The 22,683-nt window shown below is 42.1% G+C and overlaps 1 protein-coding gene across 2 annotated transcripts in view; it reads left to right on the forward strand.

The window, feature by feature from the left end:
- PDCD4 (programmed cell death 4) overlaps positions 1-22,395 on the forward strand; it is a 48,520-nt gene extending 26,125 nt beyond the window's left edge. The window contains exons 7-13 of one of the 2 annotated variants that reach the window (XR_010085679.1): positions 12,186-12,283; positions 13,620-13,734; positions 14,352-14,459; positions 16,787-16,897; positions 19,702-19,841; positions 21,623-21,743; positions 22,230-22,395. Coding sequence is in view for 1 of the 2 variants with exons in the window: in XM_063434802.1 (XP_063290872.1) it covers positions 12,186-12,283; positions 13,620-13,734; positions 14,352-14,459; positions 16,787-16,897; positions 19,702-19,841; positions 21,623-21,683 (633 nt within the window). In the remaining variant the exon portion in view is untranslated. Of the gene's footprint in view, positions 1-12,185; positions 12,284-13,619; positions 13,735-14,351; positions 14,460-16,786; positions 16,898-19,701; positions 19,842-21,622 lie in introns of both variants that reach the window. The other variant, XM_063434802.1, reaches the window with a different exon arrangement.
- Positions 22,396-22,683: the final 288 nt, after the last annotated feature.

The following is a 22,683-nucleotide window of genomic DNA, read 5'->3' on the forward strand; positions in this document are numbered from 1 at the left end:
CATTACTGTAAAGTCTATTTGTAGATCGGACATGGGGAGTCCCCCCATAAACTGGACTCCTGGTGGCTTTACTGGTCCTTGTCTTGCATTATTTTTAGCACACGTTACACATCTGCGTACAATGGCCTGAGTCAAGTTGGACAATCTTGGTATGTAGAAATGTTTCCTGAGAGATTCTTCTGTACTGTCTCTCCCAGAATGTGTCCCGTTATGATAGTTTTGGACAATTTCTACCGCTAGTGATGCTGGTATAACTATTCTTCCATCTTCTAGCTGATACCACTTGTTCTCCAAATACTTTCCCGGTTCAGTCTTTAACCACTCCTCTTCTTGAGCTGTATAAACTGGAGTCCATTGGGACAGTGGAGTTGGTATAAGAGCAGCTATATGCCCCACATACTCCTGTCTTCCTGATTCAGCAGCACGCTTAGCTGCACTATCTGCCATCCGATTTCCCTTGGTTACATCACCATCTCCTCTCAGATGCGCTCGACAATGTATGATACCGACTTCTTTCGGCTCCCACACTGCTTCCAATAGTTGTAGGATTTCAGCTGCGTACTTGATTTCTTTGCCTTCTGAATTCAGTAGTCCTCTTTCTTTATACAAAGCTCCGTGGGCATGAGTGGTTAAGAACGCATACTTAGAGTCCGTATAGATATTCACTCTTAAACCTTCAGCCAATTGTAACGCTCGTGTTAGTGCTATTAATTCTGCCTTTTGTGCTGATGTTCCTTTCGCCAGTGGCCGAGCTTCTATCACCTTGTCTATTGTTGTTACTGCATATCCTGCATAGCGGATCCCTTCTTTCACATAACTACTGCCGTCAGTATAATATTGAACATCGGGGTTCTGGATGGGAAAATCACGAAGATCTGGTCTACTTGAAAATACTTCATCCATTACTTCCAAACAATCATGTTGACTTTCAGTAGGTTGTGGCAAAAGGGTAGCTGGATTTAAGGTGTTTACAGTCTCTAAATGCACTCTTGGGTTTTCACACAACATTGCTTGATACTTGGTCATACGGCTGTTACTAAACCAGTGATTTCCTTTGTAATCCAACAACGTCTGTACTGCATGTGGGACTCGTACATAAAGTTCTTGACCCAGAGTGAGTTTATCGGCTTCAGCTACTAGCAGGGCGGCTGCAGCTACGGCTCTTAGACAAGGTGGAAGTCCGCTGGCCACTGCATCCAGTTGCTTAGACATGTAGGCAACAGGTCTTTGCCATGATCCCAAGTACTGTGTCAATACTCCCACAGCCATTCTTCTTTGCTCGTGTACATATAAGTAGAATGGTCGTGTGTGATCAGGTAGACCTAATGCTGGGGCACTCATCAAAGCCTTCTTCACATCTTCAAATGCCGTTTGCTGTTCTTGGGTTTATAAGAAGGGGTCGTGCTCTGTACCTTTGATGGCTGCGTACAGAGGTTTTGCCAGTATCGCATAGCTGGGAATCCATATCCTACAGAAGCCTGCTGCCCCCAAGAATTCTCGCACTTGTCTTCTATTCTTGGGTATTGGTATTTGGCAGACAGCTTCTTTTCTCTCTGGCCCCATAATCCTTTGACCTTCAGAGATATGGAATCCCAGATACTTGACAGTCGGCAAACACAACTGAGCCTTCTTCCTGGACACCTTGTATCCTGCCTTCCAGAGAATATGTAGTAGATCGTGCGTTGCTTGCTGACATTTTTCTTTTGTAACTGCTGCTATCAACAAGTCATCTACATATTGTAACAATACACATTCTCCTGGGATAGACTCGAAATCCAGTAGATCTTGACTTAGAGCTGAACCAAATAGGGTAGGTGAATTTTTAAACCCTTGGGGCAGTCTTGTCCAAGTCATTTGGCGTTTTGAGCCCGTTACAGCGTTCTCCCATTGGAAAGCGAAAATACATTGACTTTCTGCGGCAATTCGGAGGCAAAAGAAGGCATCTTTGAGATCTAAGACTGTGAAGTAAGTAGCCCCGCCCGGAATTAAAGCAAGCAGGTTATATGGATTGGGTACGACTGGATGTATACTAACAACCGCATCATTGACTGCTCTTAAGTCCTGCACAGGTCGATACTCATCTGTACCGGGCTTTTGAACAGGCAGCAATGGGGTGTTCCAGGGGGAAGTACAGAATTTTAGGATACCATACCGTATGAACTTATCCAGATAGGATTGGATGTTCTTCTTAGCCTTCTGTGGGATGTGGTATTGTCTTAGGCTTACTGGATAAACCCCAAGTTTCAGTTCAATTTTTATAGGTGGAATATTGCGGGCCAGTCCTGGTGGGTTGTTCTCTGCCCAAACTCCTGGTATGTTAAACAATGTCTCATCACTCCTAGGGTTTTGGCTAGTCAACACTGTATAAAGTCGCCACTCTTCTTCCTTTGGTACGGATAAAGTCATAATACCTGAAGGTCCATTAAACTTTAAGGATGTTGTTCCATTTGGTAGGAACGTAATCTGCGCTTGTAATTTTGATAGCATATCACGTCCCAGCAATTGGACTGGACATTCAGGCATATAAAGGAATTGGTGTTTTACTACGTGGCCTCCCAATGTACAGAGTCGACTTTTAAGAACCGGTTTTTCAGCACTTCTTCCAGTTGCTCCTATCACAGTAATAGTCCTTCCAGATGGAGGAGCAACTAGATTAGTCACCACTGAATGTTCAGCACCAGTGTCGATCATGAACGCACTCCTTTTTCCCCCTATTGATACATCGACCATAGGCTCCGCTCGACCAAGGGGGATGGAGCCCGGTCGGTATCAATAGTCCTCCATGACCGTGTCAGCCAATCCTACAAAGTCCCTACCTTCTCTATCGCGGGATCTTTGCGCTGCTGGAATATACCTGTCTTCCCTAACACTTCCTCTGTTCCCATTACTCCCTCTATAACCATTGCTCCCTCCGGGGCCTCCTCTACCTCTCGCTCTGCCTCTAAAGTTTCCGTAGCCTGCCCTGGGTAGGTCTCTCTCGTACTGCTCTCTTTGCGGACATTCGTTCCTCCAATGCCCTTCTTCCTTGCAATACGCGCACTGATTCCTACTCAAAGGCTCCCTACTCCATCTACTATCGCCTCTATCTGGGCCCCGTTTATCTACGCCTGCGATCGCTACCGCTAGCATATCAGCCTTTTTACGCATCTTGCGCTCTTCCTCTTTCTTACTTTCTGTATCCCTGTTCATATAGACCTTATTTGCTACCTCCATTAGTTGGGTGATGGACATACCTGCAAACCCTTCTAACTTTTGTAGCTTGCGCTTAATATCTCCATAAGCTTGGCTGACAAAGGCGGAGTTCACCATTCGGGAATTATCTGCGTCTTCCGGATTAAAGGGGGTATACAAGCGGTATGCCTCCAATAATCGGTCATAAAAGACACTGGGCGCTTCATCGCTTTTCTGGATCACCTCAACTGTCTTCGACATGTTAATGGCTTTCTTTCCTCCTGCTTTCATGCCAGCAATTATAGCGTCTCTATAGGCTCTGAGTTGAACCATATCAGCACCATTTACGTTCCAATCGGGATCAGTGTTGGGATAATGTGTTGCGGCCCATGCTGCTGGATTAGCTTGGTTCAAAGCACGGGCTCTATCCTCTAGTGCTTTTATGGCTGCTTGATTTATTCTTGTCCTTTCCTCATTGTTAAATAAAGTCATTAATAACTGCTGGCAATCAGCCCATGTCGGATTATGCGTCTGTACTATTGAGGTGAACAGATCAGTCATGGCTTGTGGTTTCTCAGTATACGAGGAATTATGGGTCTTCCAGTTTAAAAGATCGGTTGTAGTAAATGGGACATATACGAAGACTGGGTCAGCGTGTGCCATTTGACCTGCGGCATCAATATAAGCTGACCCGGGATTCAGACGAAGAGGCATCTGATAGTGCTTTAATTGTTGGGCACCAGTCAACTGTCGGGTTTGGATGGGGCTACGTAGAGAGGCGTCAGTCATGGGTTCCGGTCGGGGAGAGATAGGGTATGGGGATGTGGGAGGTTGGTTTTGGGAAAAGGTCGTAAATAAAACACTTCGAGCCGAGCTAGATGAAGCTTGACCGGAAGTCTGAAGTGGCGCCAAATCAGGATATTCGTTTCTAATGGGGGTGGGTTCTGGTTCCGGAAGGGGAGATTTAGTACGAGGGGGGGTGGATCCTGTACTGGAGGAGGAAGCGGAAGTGGATGGGGGTAATGAGGGGAGGGCTGCAGGACTTCCTGCGTTTGCGTCACTTCCCCTTAACGGAAAGTAAGGGGGCGGCAAAGGGATCTCGGACTCAGGGGGCGTGTCCAAAATGGGCCTAACACCAGTCCTAGTGGACGAACAAGTCCTAGCTACCATGAGGCGACACTGCTCCTCGTGGCATGTCTGGAGCCATTTTGGCGAGTCATTTACGGCCTGTCTCCAACAGTCAATATAAGGAAACTGGCCGTAAAGTTCTGGCCTACCTGATACAGCCACGTGTAAGCGCTGTACCAGAGTTAGATCCAAACTGCCACGTGGCGGCCATGCCGCAACCAAAGTAGGCCACTCCCTAGTACACAAAGTAACTAAACGCACAGAAGACATTTTAACCCCAAAATCACAAGTTTTGAATCCCTTTTTAAAATTCTTCACCATACAACCTAAGGGATCCGGAATCGTTGACTGCGACGCACCCATACTTAACAATGGAACGTCGTCGACAACGAATACTATACACGCGTACTATTCAACAGTCACACCCGTTTCCTCTGGCAACAGCACCACGTGGTACGGTTACCAAGTGAAACGTACACAATAACAATAAACACTCAGGGAATTCCCGTACACACACAGCTGCTACACCAGTCACTATATAATCAATAGTATGCCCTTTGGCGTAACTATACAGTCACCCACGCTATAATTCTCTATATATGAATTACCCGTCTATAACACACCCCAGTAACATCGTCTTTTACAAATAGCGGTTACAGTACGGTTAGCATAGGTCAAAGCACAAGTTAAGGTCACAATACAATTATTAGTGGTTATGGTGTTAAACATGCAATGGACAACAATGATTAGTACTTATATACAGTGTCAGTAAATATACAGGGTTATGGTACCGTGCACTATAATACAGCAACACACTATTAACACTCTCGCTAGACGGCTGAGCTCGCGCTATCTAACAAGATATACACTTTACTAAAACAATCGTTAACACATTTACAATTCCCAACTAAACTATTGGCCAGTACCTTGAATGGACTACCTAAAACTATATACACCCGTTTTGGTTAGCCACACTGCCCAATCACCACATATATAGCGAGCTAGAGAACCGAATTTACACAGGCGCCTCTTAGTCGAACTATCAAAAGTCTAGTGGGTTCCAAATTTACACGCCTTCCCACTTAGCCCAGATAGGATGAGAACTAGCGAACCGAATTTACACAGGCGCCGCTTAGTCTCCCGGTCCCTCCGACCTAGCGAACGTAATATACACCCTAGAACGCTAGTCTAGACAAGACACCGGTGTCCGGCTAGGGCTATTTACACCAGGACCCCGCCTGACTAACCAAATCAAACGGTCTGACTAAAGAGCGTTCGATCGAGCGGTGCGCCTTCGCTCCTTCCCTCCGACAGAGGGGGCAGATACACAGATTCAAAACCCCTTTGGGCCTACCGCACAATCGGTATACCCCTAGTGGGTCCTGCCGTCTAAAACAGCAGTTGTCTTACCTCCTCGTTCCTGAACCTGAGTTCACACTCATCGACGGGGACACCCCAGCACTTCTCACGTAGAGGCCGATGATCTCCTGGACAACAGACCAGTGGCGCCGAGACGAAGGGAGGTCCACGCAGAAGTTCAGGGGTGCAGCCGTAGAGAACGTGGGCAAAGATAGACCGTCTCACGCCTCTGCCTCTCAGCTACCGTTGAACGATGAGTTTCCCGGCCAATGCACCAAATGATACCGGAGAAACTGACGGAAGCCAAGCACAGAGAGATGGACACAGGTTTCTTCAGGAAGGAAGAGATTCTTTATTGGATCACCGATCGGGACTCAGAGGGACTAGCGTCACCAAAATACAGCAAATTCTGAGCCCCGGACAATAGTGCAGGCTCCTTATATAGGCATATAACTCCTCCCATATTAAGCTCCACCCGCACATTCTCTTAACCAATCAACACAAATAAGAATTAACTTCCTGTTTGACCGCATGGCTTGTCCAGCACAATGGAGGAGGGGGAATACTACATCCTGTATTCTTGCACATGCTCCGTACACTACTGATCGTATCTTGCCTCGTGCAACCAACTGATCGATACGTCAGCATATGCACGTACACATGCCACGTGGTAATCTCGGCCTACTAAATTTATTTTTACCGAGATTCCACCACAGTAGTACTTTTTGTGCTTGTGTTTCATATTTTATTTTTCTTCTGGGTGGGGGATATGTTTTTTTTTTTTTTTTTTTTATAAATCTTAAATTCTCATTTTTTATTTTATAATTTTGTTTGGAAAGCCATAAAAATGTGTATTTAGACAGAACTACATGTGCCATTGTGTTTCTCTGCTTTGCATGACTGCTGATCAAGTATGTTCTACAGACCACAAACTGTAAACTAGTTCAAACTCTTAAGTTACTATGGCAAAATTAAAACATTCTTCAAAATAGAGCAATATTATGGCAATTAGGTTGAAGAATGACTTCTACATTTTTAACATACCTGTTACTGCCGATTTAACCATTTTTGTTTTCTAATGAATCTATTAAATAATTAAATGCTTTGCATAACTGAACAGTGTTCAAAGAGTTCTGTAAGCTAGGGATGTCCAGTGCCTTCACACCTCTGCACTTGGCTATAAAACTTCTCTTCCAAATATATTCCTCATATTGATGTGCTCACTATATATTTATCTAACAAAATGTTGTATTATAAGTAGTTTTTTTATACATTTTTATATTTCTGTATGTATGCATTTACTCTTCACTCACGCAGATACAGCATTCACTTGTAGACTAATTTTATAACATGACAGGAGGCTTAGTATTTGCTTAAGACTTTCTTTACTTAAGCTTCACAGCAGCACTTTTTTACTTAGTAACAGGGTAACCAATCAGAAACAAGATAACAAGGTATAAGAATCCCTCCCTGTGATGTCACTTCCTCTTTCTTTGCTGCTTCACACCAGTACAGGTCAGAGTGCCACTGTCTCCTACTTCTGTGGGTTTCTGTGGTTTACTTATTGATTTATCTGTTATCTGTTTTTCATCCATATTTATTGGTATATATATTCTTCTTATATCTGATCCCTTAGGGGTTTTATTTATTTATTTTATTTTATTTTATTTACCCATTTCCTATACTTTCCTCACTACTGAGATTTATATGTTTTCCCTCATCTAAATTCTACTCTTTGGTATTTTTCATTATAACTCTGTTTTTCTTTCCATTTAATATTTCTTTCTACCTCCTTTTAGCCTGGTTTGCGAGCGGCATTCTTGTGCCTTGTTTTCCCAGGCTTTTTGGGCTGTGGAGAACGCCTCCAACGGCTCTCAGTGCGCACGGCGGCCATCTTGGATCTCACGCTCCTCCGCGAGATCCAAACGGCCTCCTCCTTCACTCATGCGCGAGATCGCGGCGGCCATTTTCTTGGATCCGCGATCTCCAATTACTCCGCCCGTGCGGCGGCCATTTTTTACCGCATATCGCGGCTGTTTCAGTACTTTAATTTATATCATTTAAAGTCACAGATTGTGTGTGTGTGTGTATATATATATATATATGTATGTATGTATGTATTAAAATTGCAGATTTAAATTTCCAAGATATCAGTCACAATCTGTTCTGACTAACTTCCCCTGGTGGGGATTTGTTTATACGGCATACAACCTATTTTTTTCCATTAAAGAAACAATACATTATTATAATACTGTTTGATTGGGTATACCCCCAATATCACTCAACCTATGATTTGGGTCTTAATACTTTGGTATTTATATAGGGTAAATTCCCAATTTATGCCTTATGATTAATACAACCCATATTTATACTGTGGATGGGTATAGGGAAAATCCCTAAATAAGATTTATGATTGTTGTTTACTTATACAGCCCGCGATTGGCCCGCATTGCCTGTGCCACCATACCTCTATACGGGTTTGAATAATTATTCCCGGAGGTTATTTATGCTGAGTGACCCCTAATTTCAGCTTGTACTGTGGAATTATAACCTATTGTGATATATGGAGACTGCCTTAAAATACATTCTAATGCTGGCCTATTCTGCCCCATAGGTACCAACACTGTTGCTATGGAGGCTTCAAATCAAGATCAAAACTTGCAAACAATTATAAATGCGGCTGTTGCCGCTTCACTAGAGAAGGCCCTGGCTCGGTGCTACCCATTGAGCCAAAGGATCCTAAAATTTCTGAACCCCCGCTTTCTGACGAAGAGGCGGAGGATTCCGATTCCACAAAAAGAAACCCTTCCAAACCCAATAAACGATATTGGAAGGGGAATGGGCCAGAACCACTCAAACGCAAGGGGAAAGAACCGGCGAAACGCCCCAAACAGGCGGATGCTAAAGAGAAACACTCCGTCCAGCCCACTCTGTCGGAAGAAGAGGATGACTCTTTCGACTTACACCCCTTGGCCATCCTAGATGAATGGCAAGCTGACCACTCCTCAGAAGATGAGGAGGACTGGCCTGAGGCATCTTTTAAAGGAGCATCTCTCCTTCAAACTACTATGGGAGACCTCACAACCGAAGATACAGTACCCGGTTTGAATCCTTCTGGGGACGCTAAATCCTTTCTGGATACGCTGGGTCAACCTCTTTTTGACCCGAGACAGATTAGATATCCTCGATCATCTGAATGGTCACTCCCAGACCATCTCTCCCAGTATATCCATTTTTGGATCAGGAGACCACTAGACCGGGAAGTCCGCAAACGCCTAAGAGCCGAATGTCCTAGACCCACTCTGCCGGACAAGGTCGCTGTGACCCCGGAGTTTGATACGCTGCTCCACACATATCTAGCCAGATCCGGCCGTGACCCAAAAAAGGGCATTGAGCGCAGCCTACGCCTCACCCAGGACAAGATGCTAGACATCCTGGGGCCCTGGCTAAAATTCTACTACTGGCTGATGAAGCCCTCTCTAATGAAGGTCCTTTAGACCCATCTGTGAGAAGAGAATGGGCACTACGCTCCATGTGCCTGCTGGGCAATGCAAATACATCTCTCTGTACTGAGCGTAGAAAAGCAGTGCTGCTGCGCATGGATGCCAAGCTAGCCGACTTGGGAACTAAAGAATTGGGCCCCAATGCCAAGGGTCTGCTATTTGGAGAACCCTATATTAAAGAGTTACATAAACATGTAAACTTATACGCCACACTAAACAAGGCGCAGTCATCCATGAAAAGGGTATTTCATCATCAACCATCACGGGTTTTTGGCAGGGCTGGCCGTACAAGGGGTCGTGCAGTCAGCCGCTTCTGGTCCACAAGTCAACGCCAGAGAACCCCCACTCCATCATTCTTCCCCAACTATCAACCAAGGGGCTTTTACACCCAAAGGGCGGATGGGGGAAGAGGATACAGAGCCCGCGGAGGCAACAGATACCCAACAGGTGAGATTCCCTACCTTTCCTCTTTCTACTGTTTATCATGCGGGCAGGTTGTCACATTGTGTAGACATGTGGAAGATGCTGTCTTCAGATACCTGGGTTCTAAACACAGTTCAGGGTTATTCCATATCCTCACTATCCAACAATGTCAAAAGCTCAGTCTTCTTCTCGATTTTAGAACTACGTGCTCTACTAACAAAAGGAGCGATTCAACTCGCTCCACTCGACAAAGGCTTCCTCAGCTCCATCTTGGTCAAAAAGAAATCAGGGGAATTCTGCCCAGTAATCAACCTTCGCCAACTTAATACCTTTGTGATTTACAGACATTTCAAAATGGAAGGGATACATCTCCTCAGAGACATTCTCCGACCAGGCGATTGGTTCACCCGACTCAACCTCAAGGATGCTTACCTCTCTGTACCAGTACATCCATCCAGTCGGCGTTTTCTCCGCTTTCATTGGCACCACCGGATTTTCCAATTAACCTGCCATCCATTCGGCCTGAGTTCCGCCCTGTGGTGCTTCACCAAACTACTCAAGCCAGTCACCGCACATCTTCGAGAAAGAGGCATTCGTTGCTTGATCTACCTCGACGACCTCTTGCTACTCTGCGAAGACGTATCCAGACTGTTCACAGACGAACTATGCATCCTCATTGATCGAATCCTTGGGATTTGTCATCAACCAAGAGAAATCATCACTGTCCCCATCCAGAATCGTTCAATTTCTCGGCTTCGAGATCGACTCCTCAACCTGTGTTCCGGATCTTGGGTTCCGGATCTTCTGGACCTCTCCTGCCAACATCCTCTCCTTCTGCCTCCATGGTCCAATCTCCTAGAGGACCCTCAAGGGAACACTCATCCAATGATAATGCAAGGCCACCTCCACCTAGTAGCTTTGACTCTTTCAGGGGAACCTGGCATTTCGGAGGAACTCCTCTGGGATTCATGGGCCCTTGGAACCAGAAGATGCTACCTTTCCTCCTGGGGTACTTGGGGCAATTGGTGCCTGGAACGGCATACCGATCCCCTTACAGCCCCTAGACAATTCATATTGAATTTCCTCTCATCTATTTGACCTAGACCGATCATACCGATCCATCAACGTTGCCCGGTCAGCCATCTCGGCAGCCCATGTTCCCCTAGACGGAGCTCCAGTGGGCCAGGACCCGCTGGTTTGTAGACTATTGCGGGGCATTAAACTGGCTCGCCCCCCAACACCGAAATACTCCCATCTATGGGACGTTAATGTCATGATTCGTTTCCTAGAAACTTGGCCGAACAACGAGGATCTATCCCTCCGTCAACTCTCAGCAAAATTCACCCTGTTACTTTGCTTGGTGTCCTTCCGACGGGTATCAGATGTTCGAGCATTTGACCATGACGCTATCAACTTTTCACCAGAAGGTGTCACCTTTTCCGTGTCCAGACGGACAAAATCAAACTCCACTTCAGTATTTTACCCTTACTTCCCTAACCATCCAAAATTGTGTGTGGTATCACTTCTCTCTCGTTATTTATTACTCACCTCCTCTCTCCATTCAACCTCCTCCAGCCAACTATTGGTCTCATACGTCCGACCACATAATCCGGTGTCAACCACAACCATTGCCCGATTGGGTTTGGTGGTTGCTATCCCTGGCCGGGATTGAAGCCTCCTTCGGAGCCCACTCCATCAGGGGAGTGGCTGCATCGGGAGCATTCAACGCTGGAGCCTCACTTCGAGACATTCTTAACTCAGCAGACTGGTCCCGCGAACAGACGTTCCGCAACTTCTATTTTCATCCGGCTGTGCACGCTTCCTTAGCCCTTCTCGGGGAGCGTTAAAACAGCAAATACGAAGCCTCCTGTCATGTTATAAAATTGTAGATTATGCTAGCTTTAGTGTACCTATAAACTTCATTTTATTAATGACAGGAGGCAAGTATTTCCCACCCTTCACTTTCGTTCCCCCCCCCCCCCCCCCCAGGGTCGCCTCTGTAGGTAAGTTCATCTAGGACTAGAGTAAATACGCTATGTCTTGCTACCATGGGGCAATGGGTTACACTCTATGGGTGGATAGATTTACTCTATGTTGGAAGCGGGCTATAAAATATGATTTATAACAACTGGATGTCATAATTTGAAGCCCAATTCACGGATTAATCCTTGGTTTCGACTCAGCTCTCTCGTTTCAGCGTAAAGCTCCCTCAAGAGGTCAAGTCTAATTACGGTTCCATCCCAAGTATCATCTCTGCTCTTCAAGAAGACATGTTTACGTTCCTGTTCCCTCTCAAGCAACTTTCTCGTCTGGCATTCTGAATCTCTCATCTGGTTCCTCTTCAGTTTCCTGTTCCTATTTGTTCGCAGCCAGAAAGAGGAAGTGACATCACAGGGAGGGACTCTTATACCTTGTTATCTTTTTTCTGATTGGTTACCCTGTTACTAAGTAAAAAAAGTGCTGCTGTGAAGCTTAAGTAAAGAAAGTCTTAAGCAAATACTGGCCTCCTGTCATTAATAAAATTAAGATTATAGGTACACTAAAGCTAGCATAATCTACAATTATCTTATCTTTAACTTGGTTTTTAACTTGTCTTTGCAGTTAGTGGGACAGTTCATTGCTCGAGCAGTTGGCGATGGGATCCTGAGCAAAAATTATATAGATGGCTACAAAGGCACAGTGGATTGTGATCATTCTCGGTAGGTCTTACAGGAAGAAACTGAGAATAATTTTTGGGGCAGCTACAACAGGACATAAGAATGCATCTTGACGACATAATGTTTTTGCTAGTTGGCTAGGCTAGCTGTGGTCTTGTGTTTTCCCCACTCCCTCTCTGTGTCTTTAAGGTATTTTGTTGATTCTGAGAGTTTTTTCTTTTTTGGTAGTACTATAGAAGAATGACTATATAATTCTTTTAAAACAACACTCAAAGCACCATAGCCAGACACAGCAGAGCAGGGTTTAGTTTAGGGGGGGGAGGGATAATGGAATATCCTGCTTAGGAACCTCAGGCTCTCCAGCTTTAGTGGAGGTGGGGAGCAGTGCCTGGTGGAACCTAGGTAAAAAGTCAAACCATTTAAATAAATAAAATAAGTATCTTGATTTCTTACATTGTTTGGGTGCCAAGGCACTCCTAGCAGAGTAACCTTTACAGCGAACTTTAGTGGTTATGTTGCTTGGGGTGTTCCTTTACGTTCCAACACAACTCTACAGATATAAATGTACAACGATCATGCAGAGCTCGGGCAAGCTCCTGCCAGTTTCATTTGAACACTACTTGACCTTGCAAGTTGTAGAAGTTGGGGTTCATGTTTGCAAATGCATGATGATTTCTGGGATGATATGTCTGACAATGAAAATGAACAAAGCATGCTTGCTGGTTAAATTTCATTACGTCAAGGATTATGAAAATGGCACATTAATTTACATGAACTACACTGGCAGAGCCCATTATACTTCCAAATATGTATAAAGACATCAGATGTGTAATGAAAAGAAAAGAGTAACATAAATACTAGCTACTTTTTATTTTTTATTCTTTATTTTTGTCATCCTGCATGTGAATAAGACAAAACAGAGCAATCAAGGATCATCAGAAAAACACAACTGCATATGGAAAACATCATCACATAAAAGACTGCAGGCAGCATGAGTTAGGTACCTAGTACCAACTCAGTAGGTACCTAGTGTTACCTGAGTGGGTGCAAGGGGAACATAATGAGCCTACATTGCATTGTGATTGTATTTAGCCCACTAAGGGATACTAGCTACTCTTTACGTGCTGGAATACAGATATTTTCCTCTTAAGTGTCTTTGCTCCTTGGTCAGTTGGCTAATGCTCTAATTGTAGTAACTTTTCTGTCTTTTGAAGTTACTATAATGAGTACAGTTGAATTGGAATTGAGTAATATCTCATTGTATCCTACCTGTTAAAACACTGAGGGTGCTGATTAATGTTTGTTTTAAGATACTGACTTGTGATAGCAGTGGAGCTGGATTTAATCGGATTTGCTGGAACCTATGTTTTCTTTTCAGAGCGGCATTAAATCGAGCAACTGTTCTACTGAGTATGACTAAGGGAGGGAGGAAAATCGACAGTGTTTGGGGATCAGGTGGCGGACAGCAGCCAGTTAAGAAATTGGCTAAAGAGGTATGTATTATTTATTAACACGTTTATTGTGTTTCATGGTTCTATGCGTATTGAGTAATAATGAAAAATATACACCCTCCTTGGCACTCCATATGAATACCGGCTGTGTTGAGTTAGAATTGGTTAGTTTACTTACTCGGCCAACTTTTATTTAAATTTCATAGCTTGTCCTTCATCAATGGGGCATCAATGCATTTACACATTATTTAAAACACTTTTTTTTTTTTTTTTTATATATTATGCTCTCTATATAGAGCAAGTATGGTTTCTTGAGGTTTGAAATAATAAAATTAAATGTAGAAATTCACATGGAATTGGGTACCTCACATTTGGCTCCCAGTCAGTCATCATTATAAGTGTTGCCCTTTTCTGACATTGAAATAAATTTCGTATTTTTAGATAAGCTTTTAAAATAATGGAATATTTGTGGATGAACGGTTCAAGTAGTTTTTCTAAATTATTCATATATATTGTAATATATATATACGCACCCAAACTGTCCTAAAGCGTTTGAAATTCAATAATGGTTTCTTGCAGTTCGGATACTATAATTGTAACTGTATCATGACTATGACAAGGAAACGATTTAACTTTTATATTATCTCTGCCTGTGACAGATTGATATGTTACTGAAGGAGTATTTGCTTTCCAATGATGTATCCGAAGCAGAACGTTGTCTTCAAGAGCTAGAGGTTCCACACTTTCACCATGAACTTGTGTATGAAGTAAGGCTTATTACTGTGTAGTAGTACTTTGTATAATTAATGAGGCACTTATTACAAAAGCTCCTATTAGATTTATTGATTTGTCAGAGAATTTTCTCTCCCCTTCACCTGACAGCACATTTTGTATGCAGAGAATTGGTTGACAGGTGTTTCTCCTGCTTGCCTTCACGACAATGCTGTACAAGCGTATTTTGTGCTTTCGAAGAGAAATATACAGTCATTCCATTCAGACACCTATGCATTGGCATTAAATTCACAATTCTTGTGTAATAGGAGGGGTAAACCCTGCTCTGCTTCCAAAGGTTGGGTAGTGAAGCAATGGGCAGGAAGTGGGAGATGGGTTTTAACACCCATGAAAATGAAAAGATGGCGGCAGTATAGAGGTGGAGAGTGGGTTAGTAATTTTCCCCCTTTCTATGAGCTTGTCTCGGCAGGTTCACTTTAAGGAGCACAATCTTGCCTTTGGTTTCTAGTGTATTATACACTCGGTCAAGTTTAAGAGGTTTCCCAACGCACTTGTATTCATCTGTTTTTACAAACCTCCTGTTTGTGATATACATAGTGTGTCCTCATACACTAAAATCCACCGTTGGCTATATAATGAGAGGTCAACAGAACACCGCGAATTTCAGTACCATACTGTATTCCAATAAATATGCATTTAATACATTTTACACTGACATTTGTTTAAGGCCGAAAATGTCCTCTTTTATTAGCTGCAGAAATTGCCTCTTGAACTAATCAAGATAAACACTCTTTTTACCCAGCACATATTTCCTTGTTGGTGCTGGGACATATCTTAGATCTAAAGGTTTTATAAAGATGGATGGGTTTATTGATATTTAGTGGTTTGTACAAGATTATATTTAGGGGTGTATTAGTTGAAATGCCATTTTAGGTATTGTATGATTCTATTAAATCATGACTTTCTAAATTAAAGCCATTTGGCACAAAAAGTCTTATCAAGCTCGACCAACTGCTGGATGAGGTAGTTTGGATTTATTCCACATGAACTATTTAGCAAGTGATTGTCTCACCATGCTAAGACACTAGATGTATATTTAAACTCCTACCATCCTTAGCCAAATTCCCCCCCATCTCCCCCAAAAGAAAATATGGATTTATTTCCAGGTAGCCGGAGCTTTAAAATAGTGCTTGTAGCTCAGCCAGATACTCCAAAATATAAATGTTTGTGTTCCTTTAATGTTAAAGGGACACTATAGTCCCCAGAACAACTAGAGCTTAATGTAGTTGTTCTGGTGAGTATAATCATTGCCTTCAGGCATTTTCATGCAAACACTGCCTTTTCAGAGAAAAGGCAGTGTTTACATTGCCCCTAAGGACACCTCCAAGTGGCCACTCCTCAGATGGCCACTGGAGGGGCTTCCTGGCTCAGTGCTGTACAGTAGGCAGCACTGCTGTTCAGCATCTCCAAGCTCTGCTTGGGGACGCTGAATTTTTGCTCATAGAGATGCATTGATTCAATGCATCTCTATGAGAAGGAGGTGCTGAATGGCCAAAACTGTGTTTGGCTCCGCCCCCTTGCTGACTTTATCCAATCCAATGCTTTGCCCCACTTAACTAATAAGAAAACTTACCTTATTTCCAGTGCCACTCTGGTCCACCGGCTCTGGCCCCACCCTGACCCGCCTCCTTGGCTGATATCAGAATGGATGATCTCAGGCAATCTCAATGCTTTCCCATAGGGGGACGGCCAAACGCCGCTCTAGCCAATCAGCATCTCCTCATAGAAATGCATTGAATCAATGCATCTCTATGGGGAGCATTAAGCGTCTGCATGCAGAGTGTGGAGAAGCTGAATGGTGTGCAGCACTGACCCGAGGAAGCATCTCCAGTGGCCGCCTGATGAGTGGCCACTAGAGGTGTTCCTAGGCAGTAATGTAAACACTGTATTTTTTTTTTTTTTTTTTTTTAAAGGCAGTGTTTACATTAAAAAGCCTGCAGGGACTGACAATACTCACCAGAAAAGTTTTAATAAGCTGTAGTTGTTCTGGTGATTATAGTGTCCCTTTAACATTAAGTAGTAGGGGGAAAAAACGCAATTTTGTGTATAGATTGCAAAAAAACGTTAGTAGCACAAGAAATGTAAGACTAAATGTCCCTTCTTGTGTCTACACAGGGTCAGAAATATAAGCATTGAGGCAGAAATACTATTTGTTCTGTTATTAGAATTCGATATATAGTGGCCTTTTTGTTAGGAATGTAATGATTGCATTTTGTTATATTTGAGACTATAGCACCCTTCACTAGATCAGTCTTCATGGTTTTCTACTTTTTCATTGTTCTTTTTTTCACTCTACTTATAGGCAATCCTGATGGTTCTTGAAGCAACTGGAGATACAACATACAAACTAATGCTGAATTTGTTGGACGCCTTATGGAAGTCGGCAGTTATTACTTTGGATCAGATGAAAAGGGTAATGCTCTAGTAAATACTGTCTGAAACTGCATGTAGTCTATATCATTAACATTTACATGATAATGAGGAGAGACTCTGGTTAATGACTGTCGAGTGTCTTCTGATGATCTAAACGGCTGTTCCTTACTTTTTTATTGCAAGCTCCTTTTTATTTTTTTATTTTTTTTTAATGCTCTCTCAAATATCTTTCACTTATCGTATGTGTAGGGTACTTATTCCATTTAAGACTAGCTGGTAAATACGATGGTAGTATATAAAGACACAGTTCAAACTACTTCCTAATTGGAGATATGCATGCTCCTTTCCCCTCTGTTCCCTCCCCAATCTCCGTACAGTAGGACGTGGTGTCCTTTGATGCATATTCTGTTACTCAGGTTTTTCTTTTGTGTAGAGAGAGGTGGACTTCCATTGGTAATCATGTATTGCTACATGGCTCTGGTATTTTGACTCCTATTTTTGAGATCCCTTCATTATTCAGTATTACTTGGTGATTAGAATGATGACCTCTAGTGGACACGGCAGGGACTGCATTTATTTCACTAAGATGACCCCTAGTGGTCTACATGAGATTCATATTGACCTTGCCATTATGACCTCTACTGGTCAAGACTTGAACCACATAGAGGTCATATTGGCACTTCATGAGGATGACCCCTAGTGCTTGAAACAAGATATACATAGACGTATGTCTTTCTTGGTTTCTTTTTGACTTACCGTAAATACTCGAGTATAAGCAGAGTTTTTCAGCACATTTTTTGTGCTGAAAAACCCCAACTCGGCTTATACTCGAGTCACTGTCTGTATTATGGCAATTTACATTGCCATAATACAGACAATGGGGCTGTGTGCAGTTACTTACCTCTCCTGCAGCTCCTGTCAGCTCTCTCCTCCTCCGCGGCGGTCCGTTCAGCACCTCTGTCAGCTCCCAGTGTAAGTCTCTCGAGAGCCACGGGGTCATAGTGCGGCTCTTGCAAGACTTACAGTGTGAGCTGACAGAAGAGCTGCACGGACCGGCGCTGAGGAGAAGGGAGCTGACAGGAGCTGCAGGAGAGGTAAGTGCTCTCTGCCAGTCCCCCCCCCACTGAACTGCCAATGCCACTGGACCACCAGGGAAGGAGAGCCCCCCTCCCTGCCATGTATCAAGCAGGGAGGGGGACCAAAAATAAATAAATAATAAAATAATAATAAATATAATAATACAAATAAATAATATAACAAAAAAAAAAATTCAAATAATAATAATAATAATAATAAAAAAAAAATTAAAAATGCCCACCCCCCACCAGGGCTCTGCATCACACACACACACACACACTGCACTCATACACACACACTGCACTCATACACACACACTCTGCACTCATACACACACACTCTGCACTCATACACACACACTCTGCACTCATACACACACACTCTGCACTCATACACACACACTCTGCACTCATACACACACACTGCACTCATACACACACACACACACTGCACTCATACACACACACTGCACACATACACACACACACACACACACACTGCACACATACACACACTGCACTCACACTCATACACACACTGCACTCACACTCATACACACACACACTGCACTCATACACATACACACACACACTGCACTCATTATATACACACACTGTAAATAAATATTCAATTAATATAATTTTTTTTAGGATCTAATTTTATTTAGAAATTTACCAGTAGCTGCTGCATTTCCCACCCTGGTCTTATACTCGAGTCAATACGTTTTCCCAGTTTTTTGGGGTAAAATTAGGGGCCTCGGCTTATATTCGGGTCGGCTTATACTCGAGTATATACGGTATTTTTTTTATTTGCTCTCATATATATGAGAACACTAATAAATAGCTGTAAGAATACTATTGATTCAAAAAAATAAATAAAAAAATTCCTTATTAAAAATTGACTAAGCGTGTGACTATTTTTATATATAGATTCCTTTGACTTTGACTAGGAGCCTTATCATCAGTACTTACCTTATGGAATTTGGCCTCAACTTGTAAAATTTTACAAATGTAAATGTTTTTAGATTATTGTACTATTAAAGGACCACTATAGGGCCAGGAATACACACATATATTCCGGACCCTATAGTGTTAAAACCACCATCTGGCCCCCTCTTGCCTCCCTAAATATAGTAAAATCTTACTTGTATTCAAGTCTGCAGCTGATGGCTATGCCCCGGCTTGCCTGAGGACATCATCAGAAGTGGTTGTCTGAGCCAATCACCATTCCCCAAAGGATTGGCTGAGATTGTCAAGGAGGCAGATCAGGGGCAGAGCCAACACAAGTCAATCACAGCCCTGGCCAATCAGCATATCCTCATAAAGATGAATTTAATAAATGCATCTCTACATGGAAAGTTTGGTGTCTGCATATACAGGGTGGAGACACTGAATGTCAGTCACACTGTGCAGCAATGCCCCAGAAAGCACCTCTAGTAGCCATCTGAGGAGTGGCCAGTGACATTATCACTAGGCTGTAATGTAAACACTGAATTTTCTCTGAAAAGAAAATGTTTACAGCAAAAAGCCTGAAGGGAATGATTCAATAAATACAATACGCTGTAGTTGTTCTGGTGGCTATAGTGTCCTGTTAAGTTTTAGTGTTTACAACATTTTCCAAGTGTTGTAAGACATCACCGTTCATTTCCCTGTTTAGGACATGCAGGCAGATGCAATTTCACGGTTATGACACACAAATTATTTGCACATTTCTAATGCTTTCATTGTGTAATCCAGGTGATGGCAATTATTTCCTCCTCTTTTTCAGGGCTATGATCGGATTTACAGTGAAATTCCCGATATTAATTTGGATGCGCCACATGCATACTCTGTACTAGAACGGTTTGTGGAAGACTGTTTCAAGGCTGGGATTATTTCCAAACAAATAAGAGACCTTTGTCCTTCCAGGTGACCTTTTCTTTTCTTAAAATCACTAATGCTACATGAGTAGAACTCACTCTATCTCATATATCTCATATTTACATATATATAATTTTCTAATCTTCTGGTTTCCTGGCCACATCAATATTAGACAGTCATACTCAAAACCGACCCCAGAAAGAAAAATGCAGTCAATGAATCCAGTTTTATTCTTCTATATCCTTTAACTATTCCAAGAATGCGTTTAATAAAACTCCACTAGTAACAGAGGTTTCAGAAATCCCTCATTTAAAAATAATAAAACAAAAACAGGCCCAGTGTTTCATCAAGATTTCCTCTTTCCCCAGACACTTGGTGAAGGTCTTACTGCATGTCTAAGGTCTTAGACACCTTCCTTAACCCTCACATAGCCAGAGATCTTTCATTTTGGATCATACTGTAAACTAGCTGTCACGTACATTTAGCCAGAAGCCTTGGTGCCAAAAAGAGCAATATTTTAAGTAAATGTATACAAATGGTATTGCATTCTCAGGTCCGTAATTAGTTCAGGTTATCACAACTTAAGTTTATTATTAAAACTCATGACATATACAAATAAAAAGAAAGAAATACAAGTATACCTGGAGGGTACACAAAATTTGAATAGTACACCTGCTGGTTACTAGTATAATGTTAGCAATCCATAAAGAGTAAAATCTAACTTTTAATAATCTAGAAGAGGGTGGCTGTATATGCATCTACAAATCGCATTTGCAGCATCATCCCTGTCTGTCTCCCTTACCCTCCCCTATGCTAGTCCCGAAGCGCGTTTTGCCGAAAATCGGCTCTTCCAAGGGAACTGGGAACGGACTTAACCGTTGTTTAAATATCCCACCCTCTCTCTTGATTGGCTGTGAGTCTTGCCAGAGTGAGAGAGGGGGGTGGAGCCTAGCCTCTTTCACAGTTTAACCCTAGGTGGTCCGGAATACTGTGAAAGAGGATAGGACAGTTATTATTATATACATTTGTTTGCTTTTAAATTGATTATTAAAATTTAAATTTTACTCTTTATGGATTGCTAACATTATACTAGTAACCTGCAGGTGTACTATTCGAATTTTCTGTACCCTCCAGGTATACTTGTATTTCTTTATTTTTATTTGTTATTCAGTAGGGGTTACCCCCTATCTTGTTTCAGCGATCTGACACACTCTCTATCTTTTTCTTTCTAATTAATTCATGACATATGCAAAAAGCCTTTATCCAGCAAATAAAGATCTGTTAATGCAATACACTGTGGGTGGAAGATGTAAGTCACCATTTAGTGCTAACATGATAAAGGTTTCATTATTGTGAATTAATTATTTCGTGCAATCAAAGTACCCTGATTAGCTTTGGGTAGGGTCTCTTTTTGAGGCATCATCTTCCTTCACACATTCCTTAAATGACAACAGTCCCCTCAAAACTATATTTTAATCTAAAATTCCATTCATCATGTTTCAGCCTTATTGGGCTGTTTTTATAGCACCAGCAGTTTCCTTGTCAACTCTCCTGTACTCTTCCTGGTTTGTGAATCAAGCGATCTAGCACTAAAAAGAAAAAGACAATCAGCAGAAAAATCACATCTGGGATGGTTATTTCAAGATTCTTTTACATTTTGGATAAATATTTTTCTACCAATGGCTAAAGAGTGAAGGGCTCTATAAAAGGCCTTTTTCAGTTGCGTGCCAATTACACTTTAAATTTGTTACAGCCATGGTTCGCATTTTCTTAGTCTTGTGTTTGCTCATTAATTATAATCCCGGAATTTTTATTTTTTCCTTTTGCAGAGGAAGAAAACGCTTTGTAAGTGAAGGAGATGGGGGTCGTCTGAAATGCGAGAGCTACTAGGGAGAAAAAGCATAACAGAATCAGACGTGAAAGGAAGGAAATTTGAATTTACAAAGCACGGTTCATGTTTTATACATTTCTCTCTCTCTCTTTCTCTCTCACACACACAGTTCTGGGGACAAAGCCTTTCTAAACTACTTTTTATATGTTCAATTTCACAAGTAAGAGATGGAGGCTTGAACAGGGAAAATCCACATGTGAGTGGTGTGAATAAGCTAACTTTCTGTAAATCTGTTAGGCCCAATCATTCCATGTTTGGCATCATTGCTCACCTGCCACTTTTTTTTCTTTCAAAGTCAGTGTTTTGTGGTAAATTCACTGGTTCATACAGAGCTTTATAATACTGGGAAATGTGTTGCCCAGACTCCGCGTTGGCTGCTGCTGTTGAAATTATAATTTTGTTTTGCTTTTGGTGGTGTAAATGAATGAAATTAGATTTTTTTTTTTTTTTGGCGTAATTGTTCTGCTTGCTAAGGGGATGCTTATTCCGCCCCCTTGAAGCAGGTGAGGATGGGAAAATTGAAATATTTTTATTCATCTTTCCAGAGAACATATTACTTTTGACATGACCGTTCAGAATATGGTGGCTGGAACATCTATTTTTCTACAAAAGACTAACTGGAAATATGAACAGAATTCTGTTAGAATGTGTGTGAATATATTTCTGGGGAAAAAAAAAAAAGTTTAAATAAACACATTTAGTGATGCAGAATGTTTGGTCATTGTGTAAGTGAATTATTGGTATTGTAAGAACAAGTAATTCCTGGATGACGGGTCTAGATGAGATACAGAACATTTTACTGGGCCTCACCTTGTAGTGGGAGGAAATGCAAAAATAACTAAATTTACTTTCCAGTCTGCAGAATCTTGATTTTCCTGTAATTCACTCAAAACTGATGTAGAGGACCTGCGGATATTAGTTACTCAAAAGGCTATAATTGTTTCATATTATAACATTATACTAAAATATACCAGACCATTACAAATGATTTATTCATTA

The sequence above is a fragment of the Pelobates fuscus genome, chromosome 10 (genome assembly GCF_036172605.1).
Source record: "Pelobates fuscus isolate aPelFus1 chromosome 10, aPelFus1.pri, whole genome shotgun sequence".
Taxonomy (NCBI): domain Eukaryota; kingdom Metazoa; phylum Chordata; class Amphibia; order Anura; family Pelobatidae; genus Pelobates; species Pelobates fuscus.